The sequence below is a fragment of the Procambarus clarkii genome, chromosome 70, assembly GCF_040958095.1.
Source record: "Procambarus clarkii isolate CNS0578487 chromosome 70, FALCON_Pclarkii_2.0, whole genome shotgun sequence".
Taxonomy (NCBI): domain Eukaryota; kingdom Metazoa; phylum Arthropoda; class Malacostraca; order Decapoda; family Cambaridae; genus Procambarus; species Procambarus clarkii.
Window position 1 is genome coordinate 5483173 of NC_091219.1, and position 20692 is coordinate 5503864.

At 41.1% G+C, this 20692-nt stretch overlaps 1 protein-coding gene across 1 annotated transcript in view; it reads left to right on the forward strand.

Annotated features, from left to right (window-relative positions):
• Window positions 1–20692, forward strand: part of LOC123749292 (macrophage mannose receptor 1-like) — a 236043-nt gene that overhangs the window by 171812 nt on the left and 43539 nt on the right. The window contains exons 21-25 of the mRNA XM_069311889.1: window positions 4473–4551; window positions 4997–5155; window positions 5484–5726; window positions 15258–15449; window positions 16631–16744. Coding sequence (XP_069167990.1) covers window positions 4473–4551; window positions 4997–5155; window positions 5484–5726; window positions 15258–15449; window positions 16631–16744 — 787 coding nt within the window. The remainder of the gene's footprint in view (window positions 1–4472; window positions 4552–4996; window positions 5156–5483; window positions 5727–15257; window positions 15450–16630; window positions 16745–20692) is intronic.

Sequence of the window (20692 nt, forward strand, 5' to 3'; positions counted from 1 at the left end):
ATATTGAGAAAAATCGTGTTAGAATTATTAATCTTACTTTTTCGGTCATATTTAATGACATATGTTTACAAGAAACACTGCTACCAAAATATACTTACATATATATATATATTATATATATATATATATATATATATATATATATATATATATATATATATATATATATATATATATATATATATATATATATATATATATATATATATATATATATATATATATGTCGTACCTAGTAGCCATAACGCACTTCTCAGCCTACTATGCTTGGCCCGATTTGCCTAATAAGCCAAGTTTTCATGAATTAATTGTTTTTCGACTACCTAACCTACCTAACCTAACCTAACCTAACTTTTTCTGCTACCTAACCTAACCTAACCTATAAAGATAGGTTAGGTTAGGTTAGGGAGGGTTGGTTAGGTTTGGTCATAAATCTACGTTAATTTTAACTCCAATAAATTTTTTTTATCTCATATATAATAAAATGGGTAGCTTTATCATTTCATAAGAAAAAAAATAGAGAAAATATATTAATTCAGAAAAACGTGGCTTATTAGGCAAATCGGGCCTTGCATGTAGGCTGAGAAGTGCATTCTGGCTACTAGTACGACATATATATATATATATATATATATATATATATATATATATATATATATATATATATATATATATATATATATATATATATATATATATATATATATATATATAACTGAAAACTCACACCCCAGAAGTGACTCGAACCCATACTCCCACAACTGGTATGTACAGGGACGCCTTAATCCGCTTGACCATCACGACCGGACATAAGGAAGTGATAGCCGAGGCTATTTGAACCACTTCCCCGCCGGCACTCGGATGGTAATCTTGGGCATAGCATTTTATCAAATCACCTCATTCTTTGGGGCACACGTGAGGAACACAAATGCAAACAAGCCTGAATGGTCCCCAGGACTATATACAACTGAAAACTCACACCCCAGAAGTGACTCGAACCCATACTCCCACAACTGGTATGTACAGGGACGCCTTAATCCGCTTGACCATCACGACCGGACATAAGGAAGTGATAGCCGAGGCTATTTGAACCACTTCCCCGCCGGCACTCGGATGGTAATCTTGGGCATAGCATTTTATCAAATCACCTCATTCTTTGGGGCACACGTGAGGAACACAAATGCAAACAAGCCTGAATGGTCCCCAGGACTATATACAACTGAAAACTCACACCCCAGAAGTGACTCGAACCCATACTCCCACAACTGGTATGTACAGGGACGCCTTAATCCGCTTGACCATCACGACCGGACATAAGGAAGTGATAGCCGAGGCTATTTGAACCACTTCCCCGCCGGCACTCGGATGGTAATCTTGGGCATAGCATTTTATCAAATCACCTCATTCTTTGGGGCACACGTGAGGAACACAAATGCAAACAAGCCTGAATGGTCCCCAGGACTATATACAACTGAAAACTCACACCCCAGAAGTGACTCGAACCCATACTCCCACAACTGGTATGTACAGGGACGCCTTAATCCGCTTGACCATCACGACCGGACATAAGGAAGTGATAGCCGAGGCTATTTGAACCACTTCCCCGCCGGCACTCGGATGGTAATCTTGGGCATAGCATTTTATCAAATCACCTCATTCTTTGGGGCACACGTGAGGAACACAAATGCAAACAAGCCTGAATGGTCCCCAGGACTATATACAACTGAAAACTCACACCCCAGAAGTGACTCGAACCCATACTCCCACAACTGGTATGTACAGGGACGCCTTAATCCGCTTGACCATCACGACCGGACATAAGGAAGTGATAGCCGAGGCTATTTGAACCACTTCCCCGCCGGCACTCGGATGGTAATCTTGGGCATAGCATTTTATCAAATCACCTCATTCTTTGGGGCACACGTGAGGAACACGTGTGCCCCAAAGGAACATATGTACGACATATATACACGTGAGGAACACGTGTATATATGTCGTACCTAGTAGCCAGAACTCACTTTTTGGCCTACTATGCAAGGCCCGATTTGTCTAATAAGCCAAGTTTTCATGAATTAATTGTTTTTCGACTACCTAACCTACCTAACCTAACCTAACCTAACTTTTTCGGCTACCTAACCAAACCTAACCTATAAAGATAGGTTAGGTTAGGTTAGGTAGGGTTGGTTAGGTTCGGTCATATATCTACGTTAATTTTAACTCCAAAAAAAAAAATTGACCTCATACATAATGAAATGGGTAGCTTTATCATTTCATAAGAAAAAAATTAGAAAAAATATATTAATTCAGGAAAACTTGGCTTATTAGGCAAATCGGGCCTTGCATAGTGGGCCAAAAAGTGAGTTCTGGCTACTAGGTACGACATATATATATATATAAATATATATATATATATATATATATATATATATATATATATATATATATATATATATATATATATATATGTATATATATATATATATATATATATATAAATATATATATATATATATATATATATATAAAAATATATATATATATATATATATATATATATATATATATATATATATATATATATATATATATATATATATATATATATATAAAGAATTTGTTGACTTACTGCGGGGCACACGGGCCACAGGGATAAGAGCCTCGTTGGACGTAGAATCGCTGTTTACCAACGTACCTGTGGACGAGACAATCGGGATGATAGCCGACAGAGTGTATCGTGATCCAGCCTGTACTCCTCTTGACATACCAGAAAATATTCTGAGGAAACTACTCCAAGCTTGTACTAAAGAGGCACCCTTCTTGAGCCCGGATGGGCACATGTATAAGCAAGTAGATGGGGTCGCCTTGGGTTCTCCCCTAGGTGTAATGTTTGCAAACTTCTACATGGGTACCATCGAGCAAAAAGTCTTAGTCGACATGAACTTGAAACCGGCCATATACTGCAGGTATGTTGACGACATTTTTACACAGGTACCTGATGTCAGACATCTGCAGGAACTGAAGGAGGCATTTGAGCAGAGTTCCGTGCTGCGTTTCACTTACGAGATGGAAAAGGATGGGAAGCTGCCCTTTCTAGATGTAACAGTCATGGAAAAGAGCGGAGGTTTCCACACTGCAGTCTACACGAAGGAAACGAACATAGGAATGTGCCTAAATGCCAACAGCGACTGCCCAGACAGGTACAAGAGGAGTGTTGTTAACGCATATGTCGACCGTGCTCTCAGCCACAGCTCAGAATGGAAGCAAGTCGACGAAGAACTCTGTAGGGTAAGGCAGGTCCTAGTCAACAACGGCTTCTCCAATGGTTTCGTCGAAGACATCATAAGAAGGAAAGTGAAACGCCATGCAACCTCTGAAGAGACAACTAACACAACACCTATACCCCCTATTAGACTATTTTACAGGAACTTCTTTTCCACAGCTCATAAAACGGAGGAAAGGGTCCTGAAAGATATTGTTAATAGAAACGTTATCCCTACAGACAAAAATCAGAGGAAACAACTAACGATTTACTATAAAACCAGAAAAACGGCCAGCCTACTCATGAGAAACTCTCCAGACACAAAGCAGAACGCTTTAAAAGAGACCAACGTCGTCTATGCCTTCAAATGCCCACTTGGGGACTGTAAGCTCCAAAAAACCCAGTATATAGGCAAGACAACAACATCTCTTTCTAGGCGTTTAACGATGCATAAGCAACAGGGCTCCATTAAGGAACATATAATCTCTTCCCACAACCAAACCATCGCCAGAGAAATCCTAGTAAACAACACAGAAATCATCGATAGATACAGCGATAGCAGTCGGCTTGACGTTTGCGAGGCACTGCACATTAAGAAGTCAACACCAGCAATCAACAGCCAATTAATGCACAACTATATTCTATCCACCTCAAGACTCCGCTCCAATATAGAAGCATCAAGAAATATGGATCAATAGGCTTTCTACAATCACTTCCATTTCAATACCCATTGCTTCGTGTTCTGTCTTGTGTTGATGAAATTAATACCCTATTAAATACCACCTCACCCCATCCACCTCACTCAAATGTAGATATAAACAAATCGGAGATTTGTAAGTTCTATTCAGTTGTGTATGTATAAAGTCTTTGAAAATGTAATAAGTTTTACGAAACGCGCTCAAGTGTCGCGTCAGACTAGAAATAAAAATGAATTTTGGAGAATTGATTTTTGAATTACCTCCAACAGTCGAGGCCACTGGAGCTGGTGGTCCCTCAGGTAAATTCAGGAATGTCCGCACTATATATCGCACCTTTGGACCATTAACTGATTCGGATTCCTATATAATACAGTTGTATAGGAATCCGATACAAAACAATCAATACAGTTTCTCATAATTAGAGAGATCAATTTTGACTTTAAGGTTCACGATAACTGTGTGGTAACAACTGCAGAACAATTAGTTAACAAGTGATTTTCTCCTCCCCTCAACAGAAGAGGTCAGACTACTGGTACACGTGGAACGACATGCCGTGCTCACAGCTCAATTATTACGTCTGCAAGATTAACGTCAGTAAGTTCACTCACTCATTTAACAGTAATTGTATTATTAGTCTGTGTAATGATAATTAGTCTAGTTTTGTAACGATTACTGCGTGATTTTTATGTGATCTAAACTCTGTAAAATGTGAGTAGTTTTATTAAGTATTGTGTTTTATTGTTGTTTATTTTTAGTATATATTATTTAATAAATAAACTTTTAATATTTCCATCTAATAATTTATTAGATATATAAAACCTAAAGCTAGAAAAAATGCTGAATGAAAATTAAACCAGGAAAGTTTAGTTGGTTGAGTGGCTCTGAATATGGTGATATTAGAGCTGATGCTGAACACAATCTCCCTTGAACAATTGTGTATGTAGTGATGGTAGAGCTGAAGCTGGACACAATCTCCCTTGAACAATTGTGTATGTAGTGATGGTAGAGCTGAAGCTGGACACAATTTCCCCTCTTCCAGAAACTTGCCCACAGACCTGGACATATGAGAAGAAAAAGTGTTACTTCGCCAGCGACTACGAGATGACTTGGCAAGAGGCACGTGACAAGTGTCAAGGGTTCAACATGGAGGCAGACCTCGTCAGTATTCACTCAGATGACGAAAACTCATTTTTCACAGGTAATTATTGTCTTTCACTAATCACTCAAGCCAATTATATTATGCGATTACGTCTATGGATGCTATGTTCATTGATTAGTTTATAATCAATATATTTCTTATTACAAATTATAATTTGTATTTATAATGCACCTGCAGCGTACGTTTATTGGTAAATTCGGTAGGAAAATGTTCTTGGGTAAAATAATAATCACTTTTGATCTCTACCTGAGAGAGTCACGTCCGTACACATCGTCTTAAGACACAGGTGTGAGACATTTGTAACACCTTTCATAAAGTGAAGGTGTTAGGCTTGGCGAGTAATGTAACCCCAGGGAGCCCTCCACAGAGCTGTTGAGGCACATGAGCGACGCCACGTGGCTGGGGCTGAAGTATGAGGACACCAGCGCTCAGTGGGGCTGGAGCGACGGCCAGCTCAACAACTACACCAACTGGAACACGGGCGAACCCAACGCAATGGACAATGAGTGGTGCACAGAGATCATCGACTACCCTAATGACCCCAGCCATGGCAAGTGGAACAACTTGGCATGTACTGAATCTAGGGCTTTCGGCTGCGAATTATTCCCAAGTAAGTTGAGGATGTCTGTCTTACTACTATAGGACGGAAACAAACACATACAAGAAACAAAAACACACAAGGGGGAAGGGAATTATCAGGGGAAAGGCCTACATATAGCACTGGGAAGGGGTCTGGATAAGGATTTCAGATGGGACTAGAGAAAAGAATGGTGCCCAACCACTTGGACGGTCGGGAATTGAACGCCGACTTGCATGAAGCGAGACCGTCGCTCTACCGTCCATCCCAAGTGGTTGGTTACAAACCAACCACATGGTTTGTGCCTACAAACCAGCCACAAACACACACATAAATACACATGCCACATATATCAGACCAATCCTGGAGTATGCAGCTCTAGCCTGGAGTCCGTACCTAGTTAATCACAAGACAGAGTTAGAGAAGATTCAGGGGATTGCCACCAGACTAGTCCCACAACTGAGAGATATGAGTTACGAAGGAAAGCTACGGGAACTGAACCTCACGTCCCTGGAAGACAGAAGAGTTAAGGGAGACGTGATCACCACCTACAAAATTCTCAGAGGAATTGATAGGGTGGACAAAGACAAACTATTAATCAGGGGCAGAACACGAACAAGAGAACACAGGTGAAAACTGAGTACCCAAATGAGACACAGAGACATTAGTCAGAGTAGTTAACAGATGGAATGCACTAGGCAACTGAGGTGGAGATTGACTCCATAAACAGTTTCAAACGTAGATATGATGGAGCCCAATAAGCTCAGGAACATGTATACGTTGATTGACAGTTGAAGCTCAACCCCCTCAAGCGCAACTAGGTGAGTACACTCACTCCAGCAGGGAAAACTACTGGCATATAGAAATGGAAATTTATAGGAAGATCCCACAAGATGTGGAATTTCGAAATGAAAATTTATGGCAAAAATGATAAATTTATTCTGGTACAAGACGAAGAGAATAAATGACAATGGCATTTAAATGCCATTGAATAAATAAAATGGATTTTTATAGATAAAAATGGATATGTATTTTTTTAAAATGGATTTTTTTAAATAAAATGGATTCATTGAAATGAATAAAATGCCAATGAATAAATGACAACGACCTGTGATTTCTCCAAGAGTGTCAGGAAGAAAAACTTACAAGTGTTAAGGTTCAAAGTACAGGAATAAAAATGCAAGAGATAAGAAAATAGGTACAAGAGGTGGACCATCGTACGTAGATTGGCGTAATTGTCCATTACGCCAATATACGTACGATGGTGCCCATCGTTGCTATAAGTACTATCTAAACAGGAGGATGGGCTGTATACCACACATGTCAGACTCAGGCTCTAATAAGTGGCAAAACAAAGATCACATTTCTTAACAGGTATATCACCAGACTGATCCCAGAGCCTAGTGTATAAGTAACAAGGAAAAACATTAATAAGTAAAGACTAGTGTTCCTGGAAGATCGGTCATGGGAAGACATGATCACCAAATACATAATACAAGATAAGCAAGGACAGACTATTTAGTAATCGTGGTACCCGACTAAGGGGCGCATATTGAATGGAAGGGGTTTAAAACCCCACATAATAAGAGAAAGCATTACTGGTACTGAACTGAAGCTGATGCAAGAGCTGAAGCTTTACCACTGCAAGACACTCAAGATGAGTAGTACACTATCCATACACACTGCAGAAGATAATTACTTCTTATATTCCCTCCTCAGCCATGTCAGACAATCTGGGTGAGTACATTTACCCATTATATATCTTGCCTATCTTCCCCTGCCCCGGCTTGTAAGACAATCTAGGTGAATCCAGGCTCTCTCCTAATTAATAATTAAGCAGGACAACGTGTTCATCTTTTAAAAATCTCACATTGATAAGGGGAAACAAATCTTCAAACAAGCAAACATTTAACACAAAGAAATATAATAAATAAAAAATAATACCTTGGATGGGGTTCTCAACTCACTTCCAGAGTCCAGGCTGTAGCCTCACCTACATTTCACATATCAAATAAATTGAACTGCCTTTACACACACACACACACACACACACACACACACACACACACACACGCACACACACACACACACACACACACACACACACACACACACACACACACACACACACACACACACACACACACACACACACACACACACACACAAACTGTGTGCCTGGTAGCCTGGTGGATAGCGCGCAGGACTCGTAATTCTGTGGCGCGGGTTCGATTCCCGCACAAGGCAGAAACAAATGGGCAAAGTTTCTTTCACCCTGAATGCCCCTGTTACCTAGCAGCAAATAGGTACCCCTATTTGTGATACTTGCCTGGCTGTGCTTGTGGGTGGTGACTGGTAAATGCCTCTTGCTGAAGTCTTCAGCAGTGTGCAAGGTTTATATAATATCATATAGTAGTCACATATAATGCATTTCATTCAATAATAGAATAGTAATCTTGATAGAGGAGGCAGGAACCTCACCCCTGAGCTCACTTGGGAACTGGATATTGTTAATCCCTACACACACACAAGCAGTCAGGGTAGGAAACTAGTCACACATCTGCAAGAAGGGTAGGGCACCAGACCTTCCCTTCCCACTCCCACACTCTCCAAAAACACCGCCCCCCCCCTTCCCTCCTGCACGTCAACTGGCTTCCTGAGTAACATACTATCTCCCTCCTCCCCCACCCCCTCTCCCTCTCTCTATCTCGCCCTCTCTGTCTCTGCCTGTCACTCTCTCACTCTCTCTTTCTCTCCCCCTCTCTCGCCCTCTCGCCCTCTCCCTTTCACTCACCCTCTCCCTCTCTCTTGCCCTCTCTCTCTCTTTATCTTGCCCTCCCTCTCTCTCTTGCCCTCCCTCTCTCTTTCTCTCTTGCCCTCCCTCTCTCTCTCTCTCTCTTGCCCTCCCTCTCTCTTTCTCTATTGCCGTCCCTCTCTCTCTCTCTCTCAGGCCCTCCCTCTCTCTCTCTCTTTTGCCCTCCCTCTCTTTCTCTCTTGCCCTCCCTCCCTCTCTCTCTCTCTCGCTTGCCCTCCCTCCCTCCCTCTCTCTCTTGCCCTCCCTCTCCCTCTTGCCCTCCCTCCCCCCCCCCCTCTCTCTTTTGCCCTCCCTCTCCCTCTTGTCCTCCCTCCCCCCCCCCCTCTCTCTCTCTCTCTCTCTCTCTCTCTCTCTCTCTCTCTCTCTCTCTCTCTCTCTCTCTCTCTCTCTCTCTCTCTCTCTCTCTCTTTCTTTCTTTCTTTCTTTTCCTCTTCCTCTTTCTCTTCCTCTCTGCCCCCTCCCCTGGCTAACCATATCAAAACATATTAGGGAAAGGAACAAAAATAGCAGGAGGACGCACCAAGGGTAAAGGGAAAAGTCAAAATGACCTAATGAAGGAAATGTTAGCCCAAGTTTGGGAGGAAATCAGGAAGGAGATGCATGAAATAAAGAATAAAATAAACAACCTGAAAAGTGAGCTGACAGCAACAAGAGATTAAAACCTTCACAGAGAAAAATACTGAGACTGAGAATCAGATAACCATCCAAAGGGGAGATGGAAATGGTTCACTGGAAGGGAATGCCTCTGTGCATGAAACATTTGCAGAAATACTGAAAATGAGCTAAAAAACAATGGCCACAGTGAGGGAGGTAGCCATGCAAGCAGCTACCTCACAGGAAGCAGCAAGATGCACCAGTCAGCTGCTGGAAAGAAAAAGATCAGTGGTAGCTGTGGGCATCAAAGATGAGGAAGGCTCCAATAGGCAAGAATGGAATAGTAAGAACAGAGAGGCAGTGAATAGAATACTTAAGGGGTTAAAGAAGGTAGGGGCTGAAAAAAACATTGAGAAGGTTTTCAAGGTGGGCTGGTACAACAAGTACCGAGACTGCCAGGTAAAGATAGTGTTTGCAAACGATGCTGCAAAGGAGGATATTCTAGAAAGGGAGAGCCATCTGCAGTATGTGGAAGAATATAAAATAGTATTCCTCCAGAGGGACAGGACGAAGGAGGAGACAGGCATGGCAACAGAGGCAAGGAAGAAGCACAGGGAGAGAGAATTAAACCAGGAAATCACAGTCCCCCAACACAACATTCCCAGAGGCAAGGGGGGGAACCCAATACCAGCATCCCAGCAACACCAGAGGGGAGGGCAACACCACCACCCCCTCTGCATAGAAACCCTCCCTTCCCCTCACCCTACCTGCCCCCACTCAAATGCTCACTTTCCCCTCACCCCTTACCGACCCTGTCACCCCTCCCCCATTCCCACCATGTCATCCCTCCCCCTTTCCTTTTCCCTTCCTTTCCCCCTCCCCCTTCATCCCTCCTCCCCCCATATCCTCCATGTTCTTCCTACCTCCTTACCCCATACCCTACCTGTCCCCCTCTTCCCTTGACTCCCCCACCCCCTACCCCAGAATCCTCTGTGACCCTGTTAACCACCTCACAGATCTTCACATCTATGGAACAGTTTCCTCCATCAGCAGAACGCTCACCAAGAAGGGGACAAGAGAATGAACAGAAGAAAGTGAGCTTCAAGACCATGTGCACTAACATAGATGGGATTACAAATGAAAGAAGTGAACTTGAAGAATGGGCACTAGATGAAAACCCAAACATAATAGCGCTCACAGAAGCAAATCTAACGAAAACCATAACAAATGCAGGGTTTCCACAGGACTACTATGTAGTGAGGAAAGAGAGAGAAGGAAGAGGAGGTGGTGTAACTCTGCTGATAAGAAAAGGCAGGAGTTTTGAAGAAATGGTTATTCAGGGCTGTGAAGATTTGAGTGACTGCATGACCGGTACCATAGCAATTGGAGGACAAAAAATTATAATAGTAGAAGTAGTCATATATAACCCCCACCAAACGTTAGAAGACCCAGACAGGAATATGATAGAAACAACATGGCCACCATTAATATTATAGAGAGAGCAGCGTCTGTCGCTAGCAGGAACGGATTCAGACTACTAATTATGGGAGATTTCAACCACGGAAAGATAGATTGGGAGAACAGAGACCCACGTGGAGGACCGAATACATGGAGAGCTAACGTGCTGGATGTGGCAACAAGAAACTTTCTAAGCCAACACATCAAGGGACCGACAAGAATGAGAGGAGAGGACGAACCAGCTATGCTTGATCTGATATTTACCCTAAATGAGTCGGATATATGGGATGTTAAGTTGGAAGCCCCCTTGGGAATGAGTGATCACAGTGTATTTATTGATCTTTGAGTACCCGGTAGAGCTACGAATTATCTTCCCCAAAAAGAACTGGGTAACAAAGGGCCTGCATACCAAAAGGGAAATTATGAGGAGATGAGAAAATTCCTAAGGGATATACTCTGGGACACAGAACTCAGAACTAAGTCTGTACAAGATATGATGGACTATGTCACCCAATAGTGTCAGAGGGGCAGTAAACAGGTTTGTTGGCCCATGGTTTAAGAGGACATGTATAAAAGCAAAGGAACTGATGAAAAGGGCGTGGAGGAACTTCAGAAATAACAGAACACCAGAAAGCAGAGAGAAATACCAGAGAACCTGGAACGTGTATGTTAGTGTGAGAAGAGAAGCCGAGAAAAGTATGAAAATGATAAAGGTAATAAAGCCAAGACCGAACGAAAGTTACTCCACAGTCACATCACATCAGGAAGAAAACAACAGTGAAGGAAAAGGTGACGAAACTTAGAACCGGTGAGGACAGGTACACAGAGAATGACAAAGAGGTGTGTGAAGAACTCAACAAGAAGTTCCAGGTCTTCACAATAGAACAAGGTGAGGTCACTGTGCTAGGAGAGGAGTTAGTAAACCAGGCGGCCTTGAATGGGTTCAAAATTACAAGAGATGAGGTCAAGAGGCATCTGTTGGATCTGAACGTGAGAAAGGCTGTTGGCCCGGACAGAATCTCACCATGGGTATTGAAAGAGTGTGCAGGAGCACGTTGCTTCCACTCTCCATAGTGTATAGTAGGTCACTGGAGACGGGAGTCCTACCAGAAATATAGAAGACGGATAATGTAGTCCCAGTATACAAAAAGGGTGACAGACAAGAGACACTGAATTACAGGCCAGTGTCCTTAACTTGTACACCATGCAAGGTGACGGAGAAAATCGTGAGAAAAAATCTAGTAACACATCTGGAGAGAAGGGACTTCGTGACAACCCATCAACATGGGTTCAGGGAGGGTAAATCTTGTCTTACAGGTCTAATAGAATTCTAAAATCAGGTGACAAAGATTAAGCAAGAAAGAGAAGGATAGTCGGACTGCATTTTCTTGGAATGTAGGAAAGCCTTTGACACAGTACCCTATAAGAGGCTGATAAGAGGCAGAGTACCTCTTATCAGTACCACAGCTGGAGAAACAGACAGGAGTAACTGGTAGGGTGCTCCAGTGGATAAGGGAGTACCTAAGCAATAGGAAGTAGAGAGTTACAGTGAGGGGTGAGACCTCAGATTGGCGTCAAGTCACCAGTGGAGCCCCACAGGGCTCTGTACTCGGACCTATCCTGTTTCTGATATTCGTAAATGATCTCCCGGAGGGTATAGACTCATTCCTCTCAATGTTTGCTGACGACGCCAAAATTATGAGAAGGATTAAGACAGAGGAGGACAGCTTGAGGCTTCAAGAAGACCTGGATAAGCTGCAGGAATGGTTGTTAGAGTTTAACCCAAGCAAATATAATGTAACTAGCTGTACCCGGCAACGAGTTGCTGTGGCTCAGCAACGCATGTGCGTTGCTGAGCCACAGCAATAATTTGATTTTGAAATAAATCAAAATCAACACATGTGCGTTGCTAAGCTACAGCAATCTTCCCCTGTCTCCCAGTCCTCCCACCAATTTCCCCTTCCCTGTCCCCTCGTCCTCCCAACCATTCCTTACTCCCCCATCCCTCTTGTTTCTCAGCCATTCTCCACTTACTCCGTCCCCTTTTCCATCCCTCCATTCCTTCCCTCACCCATCCTTTTATCCTTCCCACCATCACCCACTCTAGTGTCCCCTAGTCCTCCTAACCATTCCCCACTCCATCGCCCTCATCGTCCCTGCCATTCCCCACTCTCCTGTCCCCTCATCCTCCCCACCATCCCCCACTCTCCTGTCCCCTTGTTGTCCCCACCATTCTCCATTCTCATGTCCCCTCGTTCCCACCCTCCCCAACTCCCTCGTCCCCTCATCCTCCCCACCATTACCCATCCCGGTATGGTAAACAACACAGCTCAATTCCAATGCAATGTCACACAAAATAATTAAATAAAAATAAAAATAAATAAAAATCCAAGAAAATTCTATTTATCAATGCAATCAAAAACATTGAAATGTCTTAACACATTTAGTATAGCGTGTGTTGATATTACGTGCAACAGATGGCGCTGTTTCATAAAAAAAGAATTATTTTTACCTGTCACAGATGTGACATCTATATAGTAGGTATATAAAAACATGCACGTATTCGAATGGAACCTTGTGTCAAAATTTTAAAGCAATCGGTGAAGAGCTTTTGGAGATTACAGCGTGTGTTGCTCTTTCATCCAACAGATTGTGCTGTTTTTAAAAAAAAAAATGTTTTTTAATGTCTCCGTGGTGTAGTGGTAAGACACTCGCCTGGCCTTCCGCAAGCGCTATGTCATGGGTTCGTATCCTGGCCCGGGGAGGATTTACTGGGCGCAATTCCTTAACTGTAGCCTCTGTTTAATGTAACAGTAAAATGTGTACTTGGATGAAAAAACGATTCTTCGCGGCAGGGGATCGTATTCCAGGGACCTGCCCGAAACGCTACGCGTTCTAGTGGCTGTACAAGAATGTAACAACTCTTGTATATATCTAAAAAAAAAAAAAAAAAGTCACAGGGGAGGCATGTATATAGTAGGCATATAAAAACACGCGCCTATTCGAATGCATCGTTGTGTCAAAATTTCAAAGCAATCGGTAAAGAGGTTTCGAAGATTTCCCTCACATGAAAAAAGCATGAAAAACACAGTTTTTCAAAAAAGCATGTATTTCCCGCCACAGACGTGACATCTATATAGTGTTTATATAAAAACCTACTCGGATGCGAATGAAACGTTGTGTGAAGATTTCAAATCAATCAGTGAAGAACTTTCGGAGATTAGCGATTTTGAACAAACGAACATTTACATTCTATTTATATAGATATAAATATATTTATATATTGTGCATATATAGGCATAGGTTAGGTGTTTAGGTTCTGTTGGCGATAATTTGTAATATTGGTACGAGGATTAAGCATTCTTAGCTTTGTGGTTTGAACAAAATTCGTCAGTGAAGCACTTGTTCCGGAAGTGTCAGAACGAAATCAGTTGAGTCGTATGTAAATCGTTTTTCATTCATAAACAAGGGGTTTGGGGGGTGCATGGAATCACTATTGAGTCTTTGTTTGGAGGACGGGCTGTTTATAGAATTGTGATTCAAACAGAAGACGTCAGCGAAGCACTGCTCGAGAAATGTTCGAACGTCATCAGTTGGGAGTCGTGTGTAAAACGTTTTTCATTCATAAACAGGTGTTTGTCGGGTGCTTGAAATGGACTTTGGCCTTTGTTTATGAGGACGGGCTGACTATAGATAACAAACGGTTCCTGGTGGATCACCCCATTTTACTCAAGGGTGGATCTCCCTCTGACGAATCCTCACCAGGCTAGCAACACAATGTCTGACTGGTCATCAAAATTTTTCTTCCTGACTTGCGTGTGGCGGTCAGACACAGGCAACAACCTTGCTTTACTTGTCACATTCCTCACCTGGGTCATACAAAACCTATAATAGGTTCCACAGTGGACACCAGACTCATTCCTTGACAGAAATTGTCTCTGTCACAGCTTCCCTTATGTAGAACTATATCTTAAATTAGGGAGTAGCGACGAGTAACGTGTGACCCCTCCGACTTTACACTCGCAAATGACTTCATAACCAATCACAGAGCCTTAGCTCGTATCACATCACGGCCTTGCTCCTCCCTAATTGGTCAGTGATGACATCATCCAGCTCCTCCCTCATTGGTCAGTGATGACATCATCCAGCTCCTCCCTCATTGGTCAGTGATGACATCATCCAGCTCCTCCCTCATTGGTCAGTAATGACATCATCCAGCTCCTTCCTCCTTGAGAATGTCTCCCATCGTCGCCATCTTTCTTTCCACCTAAAATGTTGCTCAGTGCCATATCATGCCTTCTCTTCCAAACAACTTCGATTTACACTGTAGACAATGCTGTACATCCGGTTTCAGTCAACAGCATGCTTGAGTGCAGAATTCTCCTGGGCAGGATATAGGCCATGATGCTATCAGGGATCATGATAACTTGGACTTACCCAGCCATGTATGACAGTTTAGGTGAGTACACTTACACTAACACTTACCCAGTGTAGAGCGACGGTCTCTATTCTTGCAGGTCGGCATTCAATTGGTCCCCAACCACCTAAGTTGTTGGGGACCAATTTCCCTCCCTCGTCCTACACTGTAATCCTTATCGTCACATCCCTTCCAATGGCTATACAGTGTTAAATGGCTTAGCGCTCTCTCCTGATAATGCTCGTGCCGTGTAAGACCATCTGTGATGTCACGCCCCCAGCACACACGGTCGGCTGTGAAGATGGCTGGACCAACTTCAACGGCTACTGCTACATGTATACTTACGGCGACTACTCAAACTACCTGAGTTACAGCGATGCCCGGGTGGCGTGTCAGGGCCTGGGAGGGAACCTCGCCTCCATCCACACGGCAGAAGAAGCGGACTTTATATATTCTTTTCTCAGCACTTACAGTACGTGTTTCTCACGTTCTTGGTAGCTCTTTATTCTTTATTTATATATATTTAATTATATTCTTAATTTATATCCGCTTTATTCATAGTCTTTATTGTTTTGTGAATGAACTAAGATGATGGAACTTACCTAAGTTTTTTTTTTTAGTAGCGAAACAGTAATGCATTGAAAGTTGTCACAAATGAGTTCAAATTAAATTTTTTTACAACCACGACACTTTCCATAACATGGAAAAAAAGTTTCGACCGCAGGATAGTCGTCCATTTGATTGTTAGTTACGACTTGTATAGACTGTCCTTGGAATGTTAGTTACGACCTGCATAGATGATCCTTGGAACATCAATTACGACCTGCATAGACGATAATTGGAACATCAATTACGACTTGCATAGACGATAATTGGAACATCAATTATGACCTGCATAGATCTTAATTGGAACATCAATTACGACCTGCATAGACCTTAATTGGAACATCAATTACGACCTGCATAGACGATAATTGGAACATCTTGACGACCTGCATAGACAATAATTGGAACATTAATTACGACCTGCAGATGATAATTAGAACATCAATTACGACCTGCAGATGATAATTGGAACATAAATTACGACCTGCATAGACGATAATTAGAACATCTTTACGACCTGCATAGACGATAATTAGAACATCTTTACGACCTGCATAGACAATAATTGGAACATTAATTACGACCTGCAGATGATAATTGGAACATTAATTACGACCTGCAGATGATAATTGGAACATAAATTACGACCTGCATAGACGATAATTAGAACATCTTTACGACCTGCATAGACGATAATTAGAACATCTTTACGACCTGCATAGACAATAATTGGAACATTAATTACGACCTGTAGATGATAATTGGAACATAAATTACGACCTGCATAGACGATAATTAGAACATCTTTACGACCTGCATAGACGATAATTAGATCATCAGTTACCCACTTATCAACCGGTCATTAACTGATATCCTGAGACTTCCCTTGGACATCAGTTACGACCATTACATACATGAAAGACGCTATTCTCCAAATTCGTCTGTTGACCATATCATTGAAATATTTAATATATTTACGTTTGAATTAATGTTCTATAGTACTGTGTACTGACATCGCTGTTACTTTCAGAAAATAATTGTTTGCAGGTTTCTATGAATCCGTTTGGATTGGCTTGTCAGATGTTGGCCACTTTGGAGAGTACCAGTGGAGTGATGATACATCTGTCACATATACCAATTGGGATACCTTCGACTCTCTTTGTAAGTATAAGAAGATTGGGCCTTAAGCTTTAATCAATCGACAATAGCGAAAATAAGTGAATTAAAACAATTTTTTTAAGCTTTCCCCTCTAAGCAAATATTGGTGAATGAGAATATTTCTGAGAGCAAGTTTACAGTTTCAATTGTGTCTAGAACTGAAGTCTGTTTTATCATACATTAAACATTATTTCCAGCCCAAAGAGTGGGTTTATAACGTATACACCTGAATTTATATACCGGCTTGTCAATCGTCCCCCATTACTCCGGAGGTTTTTTTTCCAGATGAATTTTGAAATATTGTCCTGGTATTTATGGCTTTGGCGGGTAGGCGGTTCCACGGGTTTATAACCCTGTTGATGAAAAAATGCATCTCCAATTTTCAAGCATCTCCAAGCTACACTGTGGCTTGTTGAGGTTGAATCCGTTGCTCCTTGTTTCAGTCCTTATCCTCACGTATGTAGGATGTATGAGTAAGAGAGTTGACTTAGTTCTACTATATGTAGAACAATTTATCTACTGTAGATACTGTATGTCCTTTTGAAGGTGAGGTCTCCATGCTTGGGTACAGTAGTCCAAATGGGAAGCACCAGAGACTTGTGCAGTTGAATTACAATGTTTATAGGTGTGAGTTAAGAACGTATATAGGAGTGGTGTACAGAGTGAATATAGCAGTGGTTGACAACATATATAGCAAAAGTTGACAACATATATAACACTGGTTGACAACATATAGTGATTGACAGCATATACAACAGTGGTTGACAGCATATACAACAGTGGTTGACAACATATATAACAGTGGGACATTTGGGGCTTGAATCTAATTATTTAAATATTAATGTAGTAAATTAAATTACGAAGGACCACCCGCTTTTATAGTAAAGAGGGAAACTGAGAAATTAGGATCATTTGATACTTCCTAGATGAACCAGTAACTATGGATAAAATACTAAAGAATATGATCATAGAAATAATTAATGGGCTGTATAATTAAATGAATCAAACCCGCAAACACCTACATTGGGGGGTTATTACTGGAACTCAGTACGTCCAGGAACTAGTGTGGTTCGTTCACTAATCCAAGATATAATAAGCTAATCCTATGAATTATTGTGAAATCAATGTCATTATCATTAATGGGAACATAGATTATGAATATAATAATGATAATCATAATAAACACATGTCAATCCAAAAAACAGAGTTCTGCATGTAAATAATTCCAGATAATTATTAAAGGAATACAAAGGAATCTTAGCTTAATGACGATTCCTTAAAGTAAGTCACGACGCTTCCTCTGATTCTCCTGGACTCGGCTGGATGACGATTAGGATTCGATTAACATGGGAGAGGACAGCTAGGAGAATTCTTCTCACGTGCTGCAAAACAAATATTTACAGTAGCAACTAATTAAACTACTGAATTTCTATGTCCAAGAAATTAATGTTAATAGTAGATAAGGGATAATGACCTGTAGTTTGGTGTTGGTATGCGTCGTCACGACAAATCACCCAGCTACTATTCTACACCCTATCAGATGCATCAAATAAGGATAAGATACTTACCTAATATGGGCACTGTGTAAGTTTTAAGATTGCCAAAATTCGCATCCCAGGCTCTGGCTTCACCTATCCTGGATAATGGCGCGCTTCACTGGCCGGTCATGTGGAATCACAATGAACCAGATTTGATAGGTTCCTTATATGACACTGACACCAGTTGAAGATATTGTCTGCAAGGCCTTTCACGCCTCACAGTGGCGACTTTCTTCGAGAGAATGGATAGCGTTTACCCTGATGGCTGGGTAATGGCGTCTCCTCGTGAGCACGACGTGAACAGGTCCGCTCGAGAGCTTCTCAACACGTGCACTGGCTTGCTCTCCTTCCCCGCTCCGCGTCTCGCGTTCATTGGACAAGTTATTATCATGAATATTAGTATTTCTCGCAGTTGTGCTTGAAATGTTCGAGACAGGACGGGTTTATTATTTAGAAGAGTTAAATATTATTATTTGCCAGTTCAGTGATAGTAAACATATAATGGGGAGGAATTAATGTCTCTCCATGGCATTCACTTGTGACGTTAATTTTTATTACTAGATAACTGCTATGACTCTAACGCTCTATTCGACTTTTAGTTGGAGGTCAATTTATCTGTAATGAATTATCACACAGAACACCTTGGTTATAGAGAATCGAATTCAATTCTCAGATACATTGGATATAATGTGTTTATTGTAATGAAATCTGACGCAATACTGGCGTCGGGTGACGTGAGAATTCTAGCCTATTGCACAGATGAAATTATTAGTACATGTGAATTCTACATTGTGTTAATTTTACTTACTACAATAATTAGTAGAATTAGTAATAATTAATGAGAATACAACAGTGTTGTATTCGGTGTTGGAAATTTCCAACATAACTCCGGGGGGAGGATTCTAGGGTCGTAGTGTACTGTGGAGTACTGACCTATCCCGAAGTTGAGATTAATATTAGTATATTAGTAGGTTAATATGTTAGTACACACATAACGAACGTCCCGTATTTATCAAGGACTTACAAGAAACTTAAGTCTTGCTATTTACATGTCAAATGAAACATGTTACTTATAGCCTACACAATAATTAAAGAATTGCTCTTAGTTGAGAAATATAATAGGCTTGCAGTTTCCCTTAGTGGAAACATGTATTAAATATTGAAACATTAAATGATTAAGTTATCGGTAATCAGGAACTCTCTAAAGCTCACAATAAACTCAACAACTAGGGTCGCAGTGACATGTAATGGTGTATTACGTAGCTGCTGAATCGTAGGCAAACTCAGAATAAGTTCCTAAGAACTGATAACACTATTGTATGATTATACAGTAAAATATTATTAGTCATTTAAGATCAAGGAGACTTTGACACTACAGTAAGGCCACTGTCTAGGGTCGCTGTGACTTGTAACTATTGGGTTACTAGACAATAACATCACGCAGTATCATGATCACCCCAAATTCAAATGAGGAAATTGAATTTAATGTGCACTGCCGTGCAGTAGTCATTCTGACTGATGGTACAACTAATTTGCTAACTAGCTAAAATAATAGAAAGTAGAGAACTGAAAAGTTTATTCATTAAAATGAAGGAAAATTCTGAGTCGACAGTGAGATTATTAGCCTAGTCATTCTGACTTATGAGCAAATTGAATGGTAGCTCATAGGCTTGACACTGTAAACTTGTTAATATGAAATCACCTTTACATGAATTTGAGTTTATTAAATCAGTCTCTATAAGTATAGTCAACTGTAATTAATGGTGAGTACAGATTAGGCTAGTACTCAGTTGACACTACTAAAGTCCCTAAACCTACCTAAATAAATGGTTTGAATTTCTAACCTACCTAAGTAAGGGACTAAGCTAATTGTGAGCAAAAATGTACTCGAATTAACATTGTGAGCAGTATTGAGCTCATTAACAGGTCGAGCTATATTGAACTCGTGAACATGGTGAGCTATATTGAGCTCGTTAACAGAGTTAACAGGGTGAGCTGTATTGAGCTCGTTAACATGGGGAGCTATATTGAGCTCATTAAGCATGTTAACAGGGTGAGCTGTATTGAGCTCGTTAACATGGAGAGCTATATTGAGCTCATTAAGCATGTTAACAGGGTGAGTTATATTGAACTCGAGTTAACGAGGTGGAGTATTGTCTCATTCAATTATCATGGCGAGCAGTGCTCGTGGCATGGGGAACATTAAAGCGTTCGATTGTCATGGTGAGCAATATTAAGCTCGTATGCGCATGGGGAACAAGCACTCATATTATTACGTTAATTCTAAGGTGAGCCATATTAAGCTCATGAAGCATGTTAATTAACAATGCTGATGTTTAGCGGTAATGCATTAAACAAAGAGAAACCTAAGATTGCTGGAAATTAAATTACTGCTACGATTAATCCTATTCAA